Source organism: Otolemur garnettii, unplaced genomic scaffold, assembly GCF_000181295.1.
Source record: "Otolemur garnettii isolate 467f Iridium unplaced genomic scaffold, OtoGar3 scaffold00019, whole genome shotgun sequence".
In the NCBI taxonomy this organism is placed as follows: Eukaryota; Metazoa; Chordata; class Mammalia; order Primates; family Galagidae; genus Otolemur; species Otolemur garnettii.
In genome coordinates this window covers 18,881,805-18,898,592 of record NW_003852414.1, presented here as the reverse complement: position 1 = coordinate 18,898,592, position 16,788 = coordinate 18,881,805, and the positions used below count along the sequence as shown (strand labels likewise).

General features: G+C 44.5%; 1 protein-coding gene across 3 annotated transcripts in view; it reads right to left on the bottom strand.

Annotated features, from left to right (window-relative positions):
- Window positions 1-8,682: 8,682 nt before the first annotated feature.
- The window catches only part of SEPHS1 (selenophosphate synthetase 1), a 25,498-nt gene continuing 17,392 nt past the window's right edge, over window positions 8,683-16,788 (bottom strand). The window contains exons 7-10 of one of the 3 annotated variants that reach the window (XM_012803333.2): window positions 15,306-15,405; window positions 14,000-14,212; window positions 10,457-10,641; window positions 8,683-8,987 (exon numbers count right to left, since the gene is read on the bottom strand). In XM_012803333.2, coding sequence (XP_012658787.1) covers window positions 8,967-8,987; window positions 10,457-10,641; window positions 14,000-14,212; window positions 15,306-15,405 — 519 coding nt within the window. In that variant the 3' untranslated portion in view covers window positions 8,683-8,966. Of the gene's footprint in view, window positions 10,642-13,999; window positions 14,213-15,305; window positions 15,406-16,788 lie in introns of all 3 variants that reach the window. The other 2 variants (XM_003786805.3, XM_023511403.1) reach the window with 2 other exon arrangements.

The window sequence follows — 16,788 nt, the reverse complement described above, 5'->3', positions numbered from 1 at the left end:
TGCCGTGGTATCACAGCTCACAGCAACCTCCAACTCCTGGGCTCAAGCGAGTCTCCTGCCTCAGCCTCCCAAGTAGCTGGGGCCACAGGCGCCTGCCACACCACCAGGCTATTTTTTTGGTTGCAGCCGTCATTGTTGTTTTGGCAGGCACGGGCTGGATTCTAACCACCTTAGATGTATGTGACTGGCGCCTTAGCCACTCGAGCCATAGGCACCGAGCCATCCCCACTGATTTTGAGGAATGAGTTACAACAAAATGGAATTAGGCCTGCTTTTTTTCACCCAGAGAAGTGATACTTGTTTTCTTTTAAATGGCAATTCGGATTATTTGGAAATTCCCTAGGTAGGCATCTTTAGTCATTGTGTTATTAAAATTAAAAGATTTTAAGGCCTGGCGCCGTAGCTCAGTGGTTAGGGCACTGGTCACATACACTGGGGCTGGCGGGTTCAAACCTGGCCTGGGCCTGCTAAACAACAATGACAACTACAACAAAAAAATAGCTGGGTATTGTGGCAGGCACCTCTAGTCCCAGTTATTTGGGAGGCTGAGGCAAGAGTTAAGCACAAGAGTTTGAGGTTGCTGTGAGCTGTGATGGCACAGCACTCTACCAAGGGCGACAAAGTGAGACTCTGTCTCAAAAAGAAAAGAAAAAACCCACAACAATTTTCAAAATTATCTATGGAATAGTTTCCCTTAAATGTATGGCTTGTTAAATGGAGACTACATCTTTTGTATTAACCTGGATGGAGGGGAACACATTCTTAGTAAAGCATCACAAGAATGGAGAAGCAGACTCAGCACCTGTGGCTCAAGCTGCTAAGGCGCCAGCCACATACACCTAAGGTGGCAGGTTTGAATCCAGCCCACGCCGCCAAACAAATGACGGCTGCAACCAAAAAACAGCCCAGCGTTGTGGAGGCAGGAGAATCATTTGAGCCCAGGTGTGGAGGTTGCTGTGAGCTATGATGCCACAGCACTCTACCCAGGGGGACAGCTTGAGGCTCTGTCTAAAAAAAATAGAATGGAGAAGCAAGAATCCAATGTACTCAATTGTAATATGAAGGCAGCAGATGAGCTAATACAAGCGGTGGGGTAGGGGAATGAGGGAGAGGGGAGGAGGGGGGATGGGGGACACAGTGTATGGCACACCTCTTGGGGGTGGGACACGAGAAGAGGGACTTCAACAAATGCAATCAGTGTCACCTAATTCTTTGTACCCTCAATGAATCCCAAACAATAAAAATATTTTTAAAATTTTAAAAATAAATAAAATTGTTCTAATGTTGTGCACACTTAATGTTATTCTATGATTTAAAAAGTCCTGAGGAGAATAGATAGGACTGTAGGGCAGATCATTTGTTTACAAGTTTCAAAGTTCATTTGAGTCATTCCTGCACCTTCCACCCGTTCCACCCGCAAGTCTGTGCCTACCGCCCTTCTCCTCTTTGGTAGGAGTGTCCAGTGCTCCTAGTAAGAGCTGGCCCTCGGCTTGAACATTCACTCCCTTCCCTGTCCAGCCTGTTTGAGCACCTCCTTCCAGCACGCCTCCTCTCCTTTGGCTGTCCCTTTCCTCATCAACATACTAGCATGCTGTTGGGTGATGCCTGTGACTCAAGGAGTAGGGCACCAGCTCCATATACCGGTTTAAGCTGGGCTTGGCCAAAAACTGCAAAAAAAAAGAGCATACAAGTGTGCTATCGTAATCCACTGCCCTTCCAGATATCATTTATAATTTTATTTATTTTTTTCTTTTTTGCAGCTTTTGGCCGAGCCTGGGTTTGAACCCACCACCTCCGGTGGGTTACTCCCTTGAGCCACAGGCGCTGCCCCATTTACAATTTTCTTCATCCTTTTGCAGCAAATCCTAAAAGAATTGCATCTCTTCACTACTTCCAGTCTCTCTCGCCTCATTGTCTTTGAAACCAGTCAAGCTTTTACCCTCATCTCTTCTCTGAAGCTGCTCTTGTCAAGGTCCCCAGCAGCCACCATGACCGTGTGCAGAATGATTCTCATTCCAAAGCTTCCTGGCCCATCAGCAGAGTGGACCTCAGAGCACAAGGCTTCCCCTGCCCCACTCCCTGACCAACCACCTCCTTGCTGACTTTATGAACCTCTGGATTCTGTCCTTGGACATTTCTTTTCTGTCAACAGTGATTTTCTCAGTCAGCTCTGAAAGGCCACAGAAACACATTTTCCAGTCCATTCTTTATTTTATTATTTTTGGGTTTTTTTGCAGTTTTTTCGCCAGGGCTAGGTTTGAACCCACTACCTCCAGTATATGGGTCCAATGCCCTACTCCTTGAGCCACAGGCGCCACCCTCCAGTCCATTCTTACAACTTCATGTTCCTTCTTCAAACTGATGAGATCCTCTCATTTATATCTCTGGTCTGGACTCTGCTAAACTCCACATTCCGTATCCCACTGTCTACCTCATATTGGTGCTAAATTTCTAGTAGATACTTCAAAATAGAATTCCTGATCTCTCCCCACAAAAGTTGAGGTTTCGCCCCCAAATACATCCACATCCTAACTCTTATTTGGGAAAAAGGTCTTTGCAGGTGTGATTAAATTAAGGCTCTCGAGATGAACTCATTGCTGAGGATCTGGGTGGGCCCTAAACCCAGCAAACATTCTCTCTGGCGACTTTAATATACTCCTACCCCCACTCCTATGCTGTTGAGAGCCACCGAAGTAAGGTCTGTTGCAGTGGGGAGAAAGGAGTCATGGAGAAGCACACACACTCCCATTCATTGATGCCATTCCTTTGGACAGGAATAACAGTTTCAGCATCTGTCCCATAAAAATCATGATCTTCTAAGAATGATTTAAGAAAAACAGGATAGTTCCAAGGGCACACATATAATTAAGCTGTATGTTGTGGTTGTGAGACAGACTTTCTATAAATCGTTTCTGAACGGAGGCATGAGAGCTCACTGTCTCCGCGTCCATTTGTGATGTCAGCCATAATGAAAACAAGTCTGAAGAATTGCTCCTGCGTGTGGGGCAGAAAGGAAGCTTGAATCTTTCAACATAAAATGGAAACTAAAAGAATATATGTATATATCTGGGAGGCGGTGAAAGAGTAAAATTATCACTTATGGGATTATGTGGATGGAGAAATAAAGAAGACCAGGGTAAATTATCTAGCATGAAATGAAAATAAATCCACCAGCAAAGCTATACACAATTATTGAGTACCTAATCTATGCAGAGCTGTCTGCAGAGTACAAGGGAAAACAGAAGAACAGCAACGATCCACGTCAGCAAAGGGCTCACAGTCTACCTGGGGAAAAGGCAGTGCCGAGACAAGACCCTAGCAACACAGGACTGGCGGCTCTGAGCACGGGAGAATGTGCGAGAGAAGAGGTGAGGAGGCTGGAATCAGACTGCTTGGGGGAGAGGTGCTGTTTTAATTCTAAACTGTCCAAAAGTGCAGAAAGGGACCTGTGAGTCTTGCTAGAAAATGTAGTTTCGTGGCCCTTCCTCCTGGGATGGATACTGAGTTTGTGCCAACAGCTCTGTTTCGTGGCTGCGAAAATCTTCCCCACAGGTATCTGGCCTTGTGTTAGACAGAATATTGGTCCTCCCAAAAGATGTCCAGCTCTTAATCCCTGGAATCTGTGGCTGTTACCTTACATGGCAAAAGGGATTTTGCAAATGTGATTAAGGCAAAAGACTTTGATATGGGGGATTATACTGAATTAAGGGGGTGAGTCCAAGAATCACCAGTCCTTAAAACTGAAAAACTGCTCCCGGTTGTTATTAAAGATATGCTGAAGGAAGCAGGGTCAGAGGTTCTTTGAGGGTGGAGGAAGGAGGCATGGAAAAGAGGAACTCAGTAGACTTCTGGTAGACTAGAAGGTGGGGAAGGAAAGAATGGATGCTCCCTACAGCCTGCAGAAAAGGACCAACCCTGCTTATAGCTCGATTTTGGTCCAGGGAGTGAGACCTAGGTCGGCCTTCAGGCCTGCAGAACTGGAATGAACTGTGACATGATAAATTTGTGTGGTTTTAAGCCATGGAGTTTGTGGTAATTTGCCATATCAGCAATAGAAAGCAAATCGGTTCTCTACGGCAACCCACCCACCCCTGGGCTGAAGGCCTCTTACTGCCTCAGCCCTGAGTTTAGGGCTATGAGGATGTGTGTTTTGCAAAACAGGCAACACTGAGAACTTAAAACAACTTCATTGCTAAAGAAGATGAGAAGAATTTAGAGGAAGTTCAGTAGCTTTGTTACCCAAGTTTTTGGGCTTGTTTTTAATTTTTGTAATTCATGTGGCCATCCCAATACCCAGCAGAGTGGAGTGTCCAGCAGATAACAAGGTTCAGTGGACACTAGTTGCCTTCAACAGATCCATTCTACCACAACAGGCTACGTAAATAGCTACTTTTAAAAAATCTCAAATTTATCAGCCAGGGCATGGAAATACAAGTTCTCAACATCTCTTCAGGTTCTCAACATTCCTGTGATTGGACAAAACTTGAGAGAACTGGACAAGGAAACATCCTCCGTCCCTACACCTCAGGGACCAATGGTCTACAGTCACACGGTGGATGGAGTAAAATACCATTCTAGGGTTTAAACGAATGAGGACAGTTCTGTCCTTCAATATAACAACAGGGAATTACGCCCAGACTGTAAGTAATGAGAAGCAAGTGGCGCAAAATAAACAGATACTCATTGTTACAAAGTCCCCGTCTTCCCTGCGACTTCTAGTGTTACACACCTCAGCTATTTTATACTCTATAAATTATCTTTTAGTCTTCCCTTAAAACTATAAAAACTGCCAAGAAAATAGTATGGCCAGGTGTAAGGTGATCTTACTCCCTGAGAAAGTACTTGTCAGTGCAGCACGGATACCCCCATCTCCCTGACACTGAAACTCAGGCAGTGGTTCTACCCAGAGGAAGGACACGTGCCTGTGTGTGCCTTCATGTCAGACGTGGAAAAAGCAAATGTGGTAAAATCTATCAAGAGATTACAGTCCTAGGAGAACACATCCTACAATTTTTTGCGCTTCTCTGTATGTCTAAAATTTTGCAATATAAAAAGAGATGGAAAATTAATGTCACCTGGACTCCTATCAGGGGTCCTCAAAGTTTTTAAACAGGGGGCCAGTTCACTGTCCCTCAGACCATTGGAGGGCCAGACTGTGGGCCCCGGGACAAGTCGGCTACTAAGGCAGGACAGGCAGCGGTGGCAAAAATACCCAGCAGGCCGTAGTTTGAGGACCCCTGTGACACTGTGAAACTTAATGCAAGCAGGTTTATTAGACTGATTTGACTTGGCACGAGGTGGGCCATGGCTACTTAATTTTGTAGTTTTCAAAATTGTCCAGGTGAACTATTTATAGGTAAGTCTTTCAGATTTCTTTTATTACTTCCTAACACACTACAGATGAAATCTAGTTTTTATTTAAAAAGGAAAAACAGGCTGGGTGCAGTGGCTCACGCCTATAATTCTAGCACTTGGGAGGCGGAGGTGGGTGGATTACCTGAGCTCACGGGTTTGAGACCAGCCTGAGCCAGGGTGAAAAAAAGCCGGGCATTGTGGGAGGTGCCTATAGTCTCAGCTACTCAGGAGGCTGAGGCAAGAGAATCACTCAAGCCCAAGAGTTTGAAGTTGCTGTGAGCTGTGACGCTATGGCACTCTACTGACAGTGACAAAGTGAGACTCTGTCTCAAAACAGTAATAATAAAACCAAGTAAAAACAGGAGGGTTCAACTACTATAATTTTCTCAACTTTTCAAAGTGAACCAAAATAAGGCTATGTTCTCAAGAGAAATTGTATACAACTCTGCTTAGGAACTAGGCAAAATATGGATCACGGATAAAGATCAACATAAGTCCCTATAAAGCTTATACAGAAATGCAGTAGTCATATAGGGAATTTTCTATTTCTCCCTGTGAACCTTTGATGGGCTTTATTACATGCAGGTCTCCTAAGCCTAAAACTCTGAAGTCAACATAATCTAGGATAATTAAAAAATCACTGAAAAGCCAGGTGTGCTAGCACGTGCTTATAATCCCAGCTACTTGGGGGGCTGAGAAGGGTGGGTCCCTTGGGCCCAGGAGTTTGAGTCTAGCCTGGGAAAAACAGTGAGAAAAAAATTTTTTAGGGCGGTGCTCTGGCTCAAGAAGTAGAGCGCCATCCCCATATACTAGAGGTGGAGGGTTCAAACTCAGCTCTGGCCCAAAACTGCAAAAGAAAAAAAAAAAAAAATTAATAAGAAAAAGAGGCCACTGAAAACATCAGCTGTGTTCACAGAATTGTAGGTCACAGTTAAGAACTGTGAGACAGGCTCGGCGCCTATAGCTCAACCGGCTAAGGCGCCAGCCACGTACACCTAAGGTGGCGGGTTCGAATCCCCAGCCTGGACCCGCCAAAACAACAATGACGGCTGCAACCAAAAAATAGCCTGGCGTTGTGGCGGGCGCCTGTGGTCCCAGCTACTTGGGAGGCGGAGGCAGGAGACTCGCTTGAGCCCAGGAGTTGGAGGTTGCTGTGAGCTGTGATACCATGGCACTCTACCCAGGGGGAAAGCTTGAGGCTCTGTCTCAAAAAAAAAAAAAAAAAAAGAACTGTGAGACACAGGAACTCCCGCAGAGAATAGCTCCAAACACCTGTTTACCCTGCATGCAACAAAGCACAGGGCACCAACGGCAAGCTGGAACTCTAGCGATTCTCAAACACATCTAGACACCTAGCAGCACCCTGTTACTGTTCTACTTACTGAAGGCCCTGTCTAATCCATCCACTCCCATCCTCATTCAAGGTATTAGATGGCAGGGCGAGGTGGCTCTCACCTGTGGTCCTAACACTCTGGGAGGCCGAGGCAGGTAGATTGCTTGAGCTCAGTTTACGGTGATGGATGCCTGTAGCCCTAGCTACTTGGGAGGCTGAGGCAAGAGGATCTCTTGACTCCAAGGGTTTGAGGTTGCTATGAGCTCTGATGATGCCACAGCACTCTACCCAGGGCACAGAGTGAGACTGTATCTCAAAAAAAAAAAAAAAAAAAAGATTTAAGCATAAGCACAATGATATTCCCATGCTCAACTTCTAGTAAGATTTTCACTATGAACCCTGGCTCATTTAACATGATTGAATGGTTCATATCTGCATCCAAGTCTATGCTTACTCTATTACTTCTAAAAACACCACATAGTGTAGCTATTCTGATCGCTAATGAATGAAACAGATTTAGAACTCAGATAGAACTCTTTCAAACGGAATGCAAAATTAAAACTGAAAACGGCTGACTCCTACATTTACAAACAGAACAATTTAAAACATTCAGATTTATTCATTAAGGCATGCAGAAGTTGGAAGACGGTACGATACTTATTTTTTTAAACTGAGCCCAAAAGTACATACTGCTTACACAATATTTCCATTTTTCTTGGACTGAGACACAATCAATTCTGTGCAAGTAACCAGCTAAGCTTTGAGATTCCTTTGCAAAACATTCCTGATGCCTAAAAGGGATTAGGCTGTGTTTGCTAATTCTGTGAATTCTAACAGACTGCATTTTTGGATGCGACTATGTCATAGATGAACTCGGTACATCAAGATATACTTCCATGCAAAGTTTTAAAGTGCTACCAGGAAGTAGTTATCTATTTATTGTTAATATTAAATTTTAAAATACTTCACACCAATTTTGCAATTAACTCAAATGCTACCCTCATTGAAAAAAATTGACTCTTCAGGCAACTTTCAAGATACAGGTCTTTTAGCCAGGTGTGGTGGTTCACACCTGTAATCCTAATACTCTGGGAGGCTGAGGCGGGTGGATCCCTTCAGCTCAGGAGTTTAAGACCAGCCTGAGCAAGAGACCCTGTTTCTAATAAAAGAGAATAACTAGCCAAGTGTAGTGACAGGTACCTGTAGTCCCAGCCATTCTGATGGATGAGACTAGGGGATTGCTTGAGCCCAGAGTTTGAGGTTGCTATAAGCTATGATGCCACGACACTCAGGGTGACAGAGTGAGACTGTCTCAAAAATAAAAATAAAGATACCGGTCTTTTTTTCCTTACTTGGTGGGCCCTAGCTCAGGCATAGGAAATAAACAGAATGGTCAAAATTTAAAGAAAAATTCTGAGCAGTGCCTATGGCTCAAAGGGGTGGAGTGCTGGCCCCATATGCCAGAGGTGGCGGGTTCAAACCTAGCCCTGGCCAAAAACTGCAAAAAAAAAGAAAAAAGAAAAATTCTGACAAAATATTACAAAAGCAAGCCTACTTTTCTTTCCCTCCCTTTCCCTTGCAACATTCCTTTGGAGATCAGGTTCTCCAGCTTTCCTGGATTGTCCCAAACCACTCACTTCTCATTCAGTAGGCCTGGAGAACGGGCATAGGAGTGTAACTGTGGACAAACACCCCCAGGTGACTCCAGTGCAGCTGGCTCTAGCCTACTTTCTGAAGACACCACCGTAAAGACAGTTCTTCCTCCCTAGAGCACATGAATCACATGCACCTTTTAAATACCCAGTTTTTTCCGAATGTATGAATCTTCATAAAGAGGATCTCCGTAAAGCGCACGCACCAGTTAGCTCACTTCCTTTCACCAGGCCAGACACCAAGGAAAATGTTGGCATCCAGGGCACACTCCACATCGAAAGCCCTTCAGATTGAGTCATCACTGTTTGGGGAAGGAAAAAAAAAAAAAGCTCAACAGTATGTTTATCTTACTCAGAGGTTTCCAACACATTTTATTTTGCAGACCACTGGTTTGTAGCATTTGAGAACCAACATCCGTATAAATTCCTATCAAATGTCCAGTTAATTTCAGTTCCACAGCAGCCTCTCCTGTACTGCACTCCGCACTGATGGCTCGAGGTCCAGCTGCACATGCATAAAGGCTGCCCGTTGGGTCCTGAGAGAGGAGGGCGGATCCACGCTAAAGCCTCTTCCCGGGAGCGTCATCTTCCCAGTGGTGGTTTCCTTTGGCAAGAAGTGGATCGGTTTACACGTACGGCTTTGGTGCCTGTAAGCAGGAAGCATTCAGAAACTTGAAGGACGTGGTGGGTTTTCTTTTATGAAGACAGACACTTGAGGATTTAGTGCCCTTGTGCTTAATGACAGGAATCCCCCCCTAACTGTTTAATAGGTTAAAATATAAGAAAGCCTCTGGTTTTAAGTAACACAGGTGACACCTTTTTAGATTGCCTATTCATTCTAGAACTACAAAATTTAATTCAAGAAAATATAGGTCCCATGAAAGACTTGAACGTTTTATAAAACTAAAATCTAGTTTCCCCCCAGTAAGTTGTACTTTAGGCAAAATCCTCCCAGTGCTTCTAAAATAATACTAAAAAGGGGCATCTGATTATACAAGAGCAATTAAAAAAATTAAATATTTATTTGAATAACAAGTTTAAGTTCAAGCTGCAATGTTGGCGATGCAGATTTTTAACACAGATCACAAAAAGCGTGCACGGAAAAAGTAACTGGCGCAAAAGACAAAATAATGCTAAGAATCAGGCTAAAGAGCCACTGATTTTGAGAGAACAAAAGGCCTGAAATCACTATACAAAATATAAAATGTATTTAACACTACCATCCACAGAACAGTCTTTATTATTGATTATATTTAAAAATTCTTTGTGTAGTTAATGATATACTGAATTGTAAGTGAGTATTATACATGAGCCCCCTTTCGGAAGGCAATTCCTTGCTGCGCTATAGAACATCTAATTACATTGCAAAAAGTATCCTTTTTTTGCTATCAAAGAAAACAGTTAATGGTATTACTGTAAATATCAGGAAGACTACAAAAAAAAAAAAAAAGTAAGATTTCTTTTTAGTCTTCAAAGTGCTTTCCATGCAGTGTGAAGCACTTGCCTGTGGGACTGAATGCACTACTGGAGAATGTCCTGGGTCCAAGATGCTGCCCTTGAATGATAAGACTAGGCTTTACAAATCAAAGACTCAAAGGAATCATGCAACCCTCCTATTACTGGGAGACCGTCCTGCCACTTACCAGTGCTGTCTTTCCAGAATACCATTCAAGACACTTAAAAAAAAAAGATCAGACTTATATGATAAATACACATAAAATGAAAAGACATGACCACTATTTGACACTACTATTGGTAATGTCTGTGCTAGGTGAAAGCACCTTTAAAAAGAGCCTATGCGGCAAGAGATAAGTGTCTAAAGATTCAAAATGAATCAACAGTATTGGATAACAATATAATTCTCAACTCAGAAGCTGCCTCAAGATTAGGTGCATCTTCAGTTAATGTAACAGGAAAAAAGGCAATGGATTTTATTTTATTAATTGTATCCACTCACAAATCGACCTAAGGTCACCAGATGTGGAGACACAATGAGATTTTTTGTCGTTTAGAGTCTTTAATTGAAGTGATGATAAAGGAAATAGATCTATTTAAAAACAAAACCAAACGGCTGTTTCTGTCTAGATTAAGAGGTGGCCCCGGGTGTGGGATTCACATTTTGAGTGGCCACTTGTGGTGCGACTTCGATGATCCGGGGTTTGTCTATGATCCTGGCTGTGCGGTTGCCCTTCTCTACAATCCCAATAATCCATGCTTGGTGACCTTCACCGTATTTAGGGGACTTTATCTCTGCACAGAACCGAGCTGCTTGCTCTCGTGGTAAACAAATCAGAAGGCCTCCTGGCAAAAGGAGAAAAAAAAAATGCCATTAGTTGTGACATGAGAGCTGCTTTTCTGCCTCTGTTCTACTAAAAAGCTTCTGCATAGATCCACGTCCCATCACCAACTTGTGGCTGTCTGTGGGTGACTTGTTCTTGTTCCACTGAGAGGCCTGCTTTGTTCTGTAGAATCACCAAGAAATTAGGCAATGTTTGGGTAAATTCCTAACATAACACACACGTACTCACAAACCAACAAAGTCTACAATGAGAAAAGACCTCTCTGTGAACCACTCAGGAGCAGGGTGTGGGGCCTCGGTACTGCGTGGGGCAGTGCTCTCCTCCACGCTACACCGAAGGAAACACTGACAAACAAGGAGAGCTTTTTTTTTTAAAGATGGAGTCTCCTTATGTTGCCCTCCGTAGAGTACCATGGTGTCACAGCTCACAGCAACCTCAAACTCTTGAGCTTAAGCGATTCTCTTTGTCAGCCTCCCAAGTAGCTGAGACTACAGGTGCTCGTCACAACACCTGGTTAATTTCTACTGCAGTTCTCATTGTTGTTTTAGTTGGCCCAGGCTGGATTCGAACCCACCAGCCTTGGTGGTGTGTGGCTAGCGCCCTAACCACTGTGCTATGGGCACTGAGCCATAAGGAGAACTTTTGCTTTTCAATTGGACTCTCCACGGCCTCCTTCATCTCACCATCTTACGTTGTTTTAATTCTAAGACTCATGAAAGTGTTTGCCTCAAAGTATCTGGAATCTATTCCTAGCTCTGTTGACTATCTTCAACACAGAAGAGAAGTATAAAGTACATTAAAATAAACTTTTGTTGCCAGGCATGGTGGCTCATCCCTGTAATCCCAGCACTTTAGGAGGCCAAGTTAGGAGAACTTCTTGAGGCCAGAAGTTCAAGACCAGCCTGGACAACACAGTGAGATCTATCTCTTAAAAAAAATTTTTTTTTAAATTAGCTAGGCACAGTATCTCTCTCCTGTAGTCTGTCTCAGCTACTTGGGAGGCTGAGGCAGGGGGATCACTTAAGCCCAGGAGTCCAAGGGTGCAGGGAGGTAAGATCATACTATTACACTCCAGCTTTGGTGACAAAGCAAGACTCTGACTCAAAATAATTAATCAATTAATTAAATAAACCTTTGTTGCTATTTGAAATAGCAGGGCTGAAAATTTTTATTTATTTCTAAGTAGAAATAACATAATCAGAAAAATATTTATATTTACTCTACAAAAAAGTAAAAACTTGGGTGGCACCTATGGCTGAGTGGGTAGGGTGCTGGCCCCATGTACTGAGGGTGGCAGGTTTGAACCTGGCCCCGGCTAAACTGCAACAACAACAACAAAAATAGCCAGGTGTTATGGCAGGTGCCTGTAGTCCCAGCTACTCGGGAGGCTGAGGCAAGAGAACTGCCTAAGCCCAAGAGCTGGAGGTTGCTGTGATCTGTGACACCACAGCACTCAATTGAGGGCAATAAAATGAGACTCTGTCTCAAAAAAACAAAAAAACAAACAAAAAAAAAACTTGTCCTATCTATGAAGAAAACAAATGGTAATATTCACTAATTCATTCAACACTCACTCCACTCCCACTAGATGACAGACACTGCTCTAGACATTCCACCTGCAGGGAAAACAATCTCTGTCCTCTCGGAGCTCACTTCCAGAAAACAGACCTTTGAAAACTAGGAATCTAAAGCAGTGGTCCTCAAACTTTTTAAAGAGGGGGCCAGTTCACTGTCCCTCCAATGGTTGGAAGGCCTGACTGCGGGCCCTGGGACGAGTCGGCTGCTAAGCAGGACAGGCAGCAGTGGCAAAAACACCCGGCAGGCTGGATAAATGTCTTAGGTGGGCCGCATGTAGCCTGCGGGCCATAGTTTGAGGATGCCTGATCTAAAGGGTCTTCTCTCTCTGGAGTCTATGAATGGCTTAGTGGAGCCAATAGCCTTGTCCTTACTAGCCCTGCAGCCCCACACCGGGTTACAGGGCTAATAAGGGCAGGGCTTTGTAGTCCCAGCAGTGTGGTCACGCCTCTTGTCCCACAGTGGAATCTCCCCAGCAGCTTTTACTGTGACTGAGGACCAGGCCCACCATGGCCAGATCACACCAGGTTTTCCTGGGGCTGTGTCGAGGCCTGTGAATTTTTTAAATTCCCAGATGATTCCATTATTTTGCAAAGGTAAAAACTAGAATTCTGGGGGCTGGGCATGGTGGCTCATGTAATCCTAGTTAGCACTCTGGAAGGCCAAGGTGGGTGGACTGCCTGAGCTCATAGGTTCGAGACCAGCATGAGCCAGAGTGAGACCTCATGGGTGTCATAGCACTCTGGAAGGCCAAGGTGGGTGGACTGTCTGAGCTCATAGGATCGAGACCAGCATGAGCCAGAGTGAGACCTCATGGGTGTCATGGCGGGCACCTATAGTCCCAGCTACTTGGGAGGCTGAGGCAAGAGAACTGGGTAAGCCCAAGAGTTTTTTATTTTTTTTTAAGAGACAGAATCTCACTTTGTTGCCCTCAGTAGAGTGCCTTGTGTCACAGCTCACAGCAACCTCCAGCTCCTGGGCTTAGGCGATTCCCTTGCCTCAGCCTCCCGAGTAGCTGGGACCAAAGGCACCCGCCACAACACCCAGCTTTTTTTTTGTTGCAGTTTGGCGGGGGCTGGGTTTGAACCCTCCACCCTCAGTATACGGGGCCAGTACCCTACTCACTGAGCCACAGGTTCCGTCCAGCCCAAGAGTTTTGAGGTTGCTGTGAGCTATGATGCCATAGCACTTCACTGAGGGTGACAAAATGAGATTCTGTCTCCCAAAAAACAAAACAAAACCAAACCAGAATTCTGGAGATAAGAAAATGAAAATAAGAGAGAAATTAAAAGCAAGGGAAAAAAAGTAGGGAGCCTTAAAAGATAAAGAAACAGAAGAGTTAAGGTAAAGAGAAGAGAGAAGGAGGGCAAAGATAAGAATGGCACTCTGCAGACATAATATACTATTTTATTCTTAAAATAACTGCCTGTTCAACGAAATCTGTGGGTATCACAGCTTACTTCAAATGATAAGCTTCCAGTGAAAGTTTAATAAAGACATTATTTTCCCTCTCCCCCCATCACCATATTTCTAGATCAGAAAGGAAAGCACTGGTCACTCAAACACTGCTCAATGACAGGGAGCAGCGACAATAGGGACTGTAGCCCACCCCGGGAGGCTGCATGGGGAACCCCTGCTGAGGAGCTGAGGAGCTGAGGAGCCAGGCTCCAGCTCTGCCCTCCTACAAAGTGGGGTCCTACTCATGGGCTAGGCTGCTGCTTCCTCGTGGAACTTTCTGGCAGCCTCATTAGTTTACACTTCAGACTGGGCCCAGCGTCCTGTACCTGATGTCTCCGGGCAGGTCCCGTGCATGAGGCCAAACATGTTTCCACAGGCCTTGCTCACCGCAGCCATCTTGGCCAGCACGGGAAGATTGTGAATCACAAAGGACACCTCATTCCTCTGCTGCTTGGCCAGGTTCTGTGCGTGGCCCAAAATCCCAAAGCCTGTGATGTCGGTGGCTGCGTGGGCATTGAACGTGTGCATGAGTCCTGCAGCTGAGAGAAGGCACAGGGTGACTCTAGGGAAAAAACCACCTTTCCTCAACTCAGGTACCTCACCTACATGACTGAAAATTCCTTATGTGCCAGGGAGATGACACAGAGGAACAGTGGAAATGTTAATGCTGTAATAGCAACACAAACCAGAGTAAAATTCTGATTTTCTACTTCAACTTGAACCACCTAGAAACTATCAGAAGATTCAGTTAATAGTAATTTTTCAGTTAAAAAAAGCTATGCAAAGGAATTATATTCTCTTTCTCTTTTTTTTTTTTTTGAGACGGAGCATCAAGCTGTCCCCCTGGGTAGAGTGCTGTGGCTTCACAGCTCACAGCAACCTCCAACTCCTGGGCTCAAGGGAGTCTCCTGCCTCCGCCTCCCAAGTAGCTGGGACCACAGGCGCCTGCCACAACGCCTGGCCATTTTTTTTTGGGTTGCAGCCATCATTGTTGTTTGGCGAGCCCGGGCTGGGGATTCGAACCTGCCACCTTAGGTGTATGTGGCTGGCGCCTTAGCCGCTTGAGCCACAGGTGCCGAGCCAGGAATTATATTCTCAATGGAAGATAAGCCTATTAAGATCATCCTGAAATCAAACAGGACTTTTTAAGAATGGCTGACTTAAAATCCAGGCTACTCTCACTAGAGAAGAATTAGGTGAATTCCCTCAAGTTTTTTTTTTTTTTTTTGAGAAGTTAGCCTATAGTTCGGCAAAAATCGCCGAACACAAAGCCTACTTTATAATAAAATGTTGCACATCTTGTGGAATGGCTGTATGGATGCTCAAAGCACGGCTCCTACTGGATGTGTAAACTTCCAGTTTACACTGCAGTAAACTCAAAATCACAAGGGGCACCATTGTTAAGTCAGGGACCACCAACTACGGAACGAACCCAAACAGGTGCCAGCAGAACATGGTCTCAAGTCACTGGCCAAATCTGGCATGTGGCTGTGTTCCAGCTAAGAACAGCTTCTTACATGCTTCAAGGGTTGTGGGGGATCAATATGCAATGGAGACCACATGTGACCCACAAAGCCTGGAACATTCACTGCCTTGGTGCTGCTAAGAAATCTGCCCCCCACCATGTCTTACCTGTCCTGTTGAGTCTGGCCATGTTCATCATGGCTTCTTGGTATGCCAACTCGACATCTTCTTGGGTGACCACTAGTTTAATTTTATTCCATTTTTCTGGCTAATAATGGGAATACAGGAAGGAGAAAAGGGAGAAAGATGCCGTTAATCTTTACTTCTAGCCACTGATAAAAAGAGCAAGAAATTTTTCCTAGTCATCTTCTGGGGGAGTTTTATTTATCTAATTTTCAAAAGAAAATTAAGTCAGTTCTGACTCTTGGTACTGTAAGTGTCCATTAGACCTGTCATATGGTGTCTGCAGTTCTCATCCCACTTCTGTAATCAAGCATCATGTTGCTGGGCGTGTAAATCCCAGCAGAACGCTCACTGCAGCCTGTCCCGCCCCAGCAGGTGCAGGTCGCCTCGTCAGCCGCTCTGAGCGTCCTCTGCCTCTCCTCCACATCTCCTGTTAAGCTGCCAGCTTTCACTTTTCATACTATAATTATATTTTCACTGACCTTAACTGAATTTTGGAGTCAAACCATCTTGATTGAATCAGTGGAAATGAAAACAACTTTAATTGCAAACACACTGAGGACAGCCTTGGTTGACCAAAAAAAGTATCAGAAAAAGGACCAAAAGACCCCATTATTCTCTTTCTTTCCTCAGTCTGATTTTTAAAGAATCTAGCATCATGGTTCTGGGTTCCTGGCACACTAGCCTCACAGTGCATTAACTACCCAAACCCATGCATTTGCTGTTTACTTTTCAATAATAATAAGGAAATCCAATCACCTACCACCCAGTGTAGTCATTAGAAGTGGCCAGGAACCTCTGTCCACCCTCACCCTGTTGTCCTCATTACTTCTTGAGCGGTAACAATTATTCTGAATTTTGTACTCACTCTTCTTTTTTTTATTTATTATTGGAGACAGAGTCTTACTCTGTCACCCAGGTAGAGTACTCATCATAGCTCACAGCAACCTCAAACTCTTGGGCTCACATGATCCTCCTGCCTCAGACTCCCAAGTAGCTAGAATTACAGCCACCACTTATCGCAACACCTGGCTAGTTTTCTTATTTTTAGTAGAGACGGGGTCTTCCTCTTGCTCAGGCTGGTCTTCAACTCATGAGATCAAGCAATCCACCCACTTTAGCCTTCCAGAGTGCTAAGATTACAAGTGTGAGATAGATACAGTCTTAGTATAGATAAGACTGCACCCGGCCTCCCCTCCTTTTTAAAAAATAATACTCTGGGTGGTGCCTATGGTTCAAAGGAGTAGGGCACCAGACTTATATGCTGAAAGTGGTGGGTTCAAACCCAGCCCCAGCCAAAAATATAATAAATAAATAAAAAATAGTACTCTTGGCTTGGCACCTGATCCAGGTCAGCTAAAAATGACAACTCCAGGGCAGCACCTGTGGCTCAAAGGAGTAGGGCGCTGGCCCCATATACTGGAAGTGGTGAGTTCAAACCCAGCCCTGGCCAAAAACTGCCAAAAAA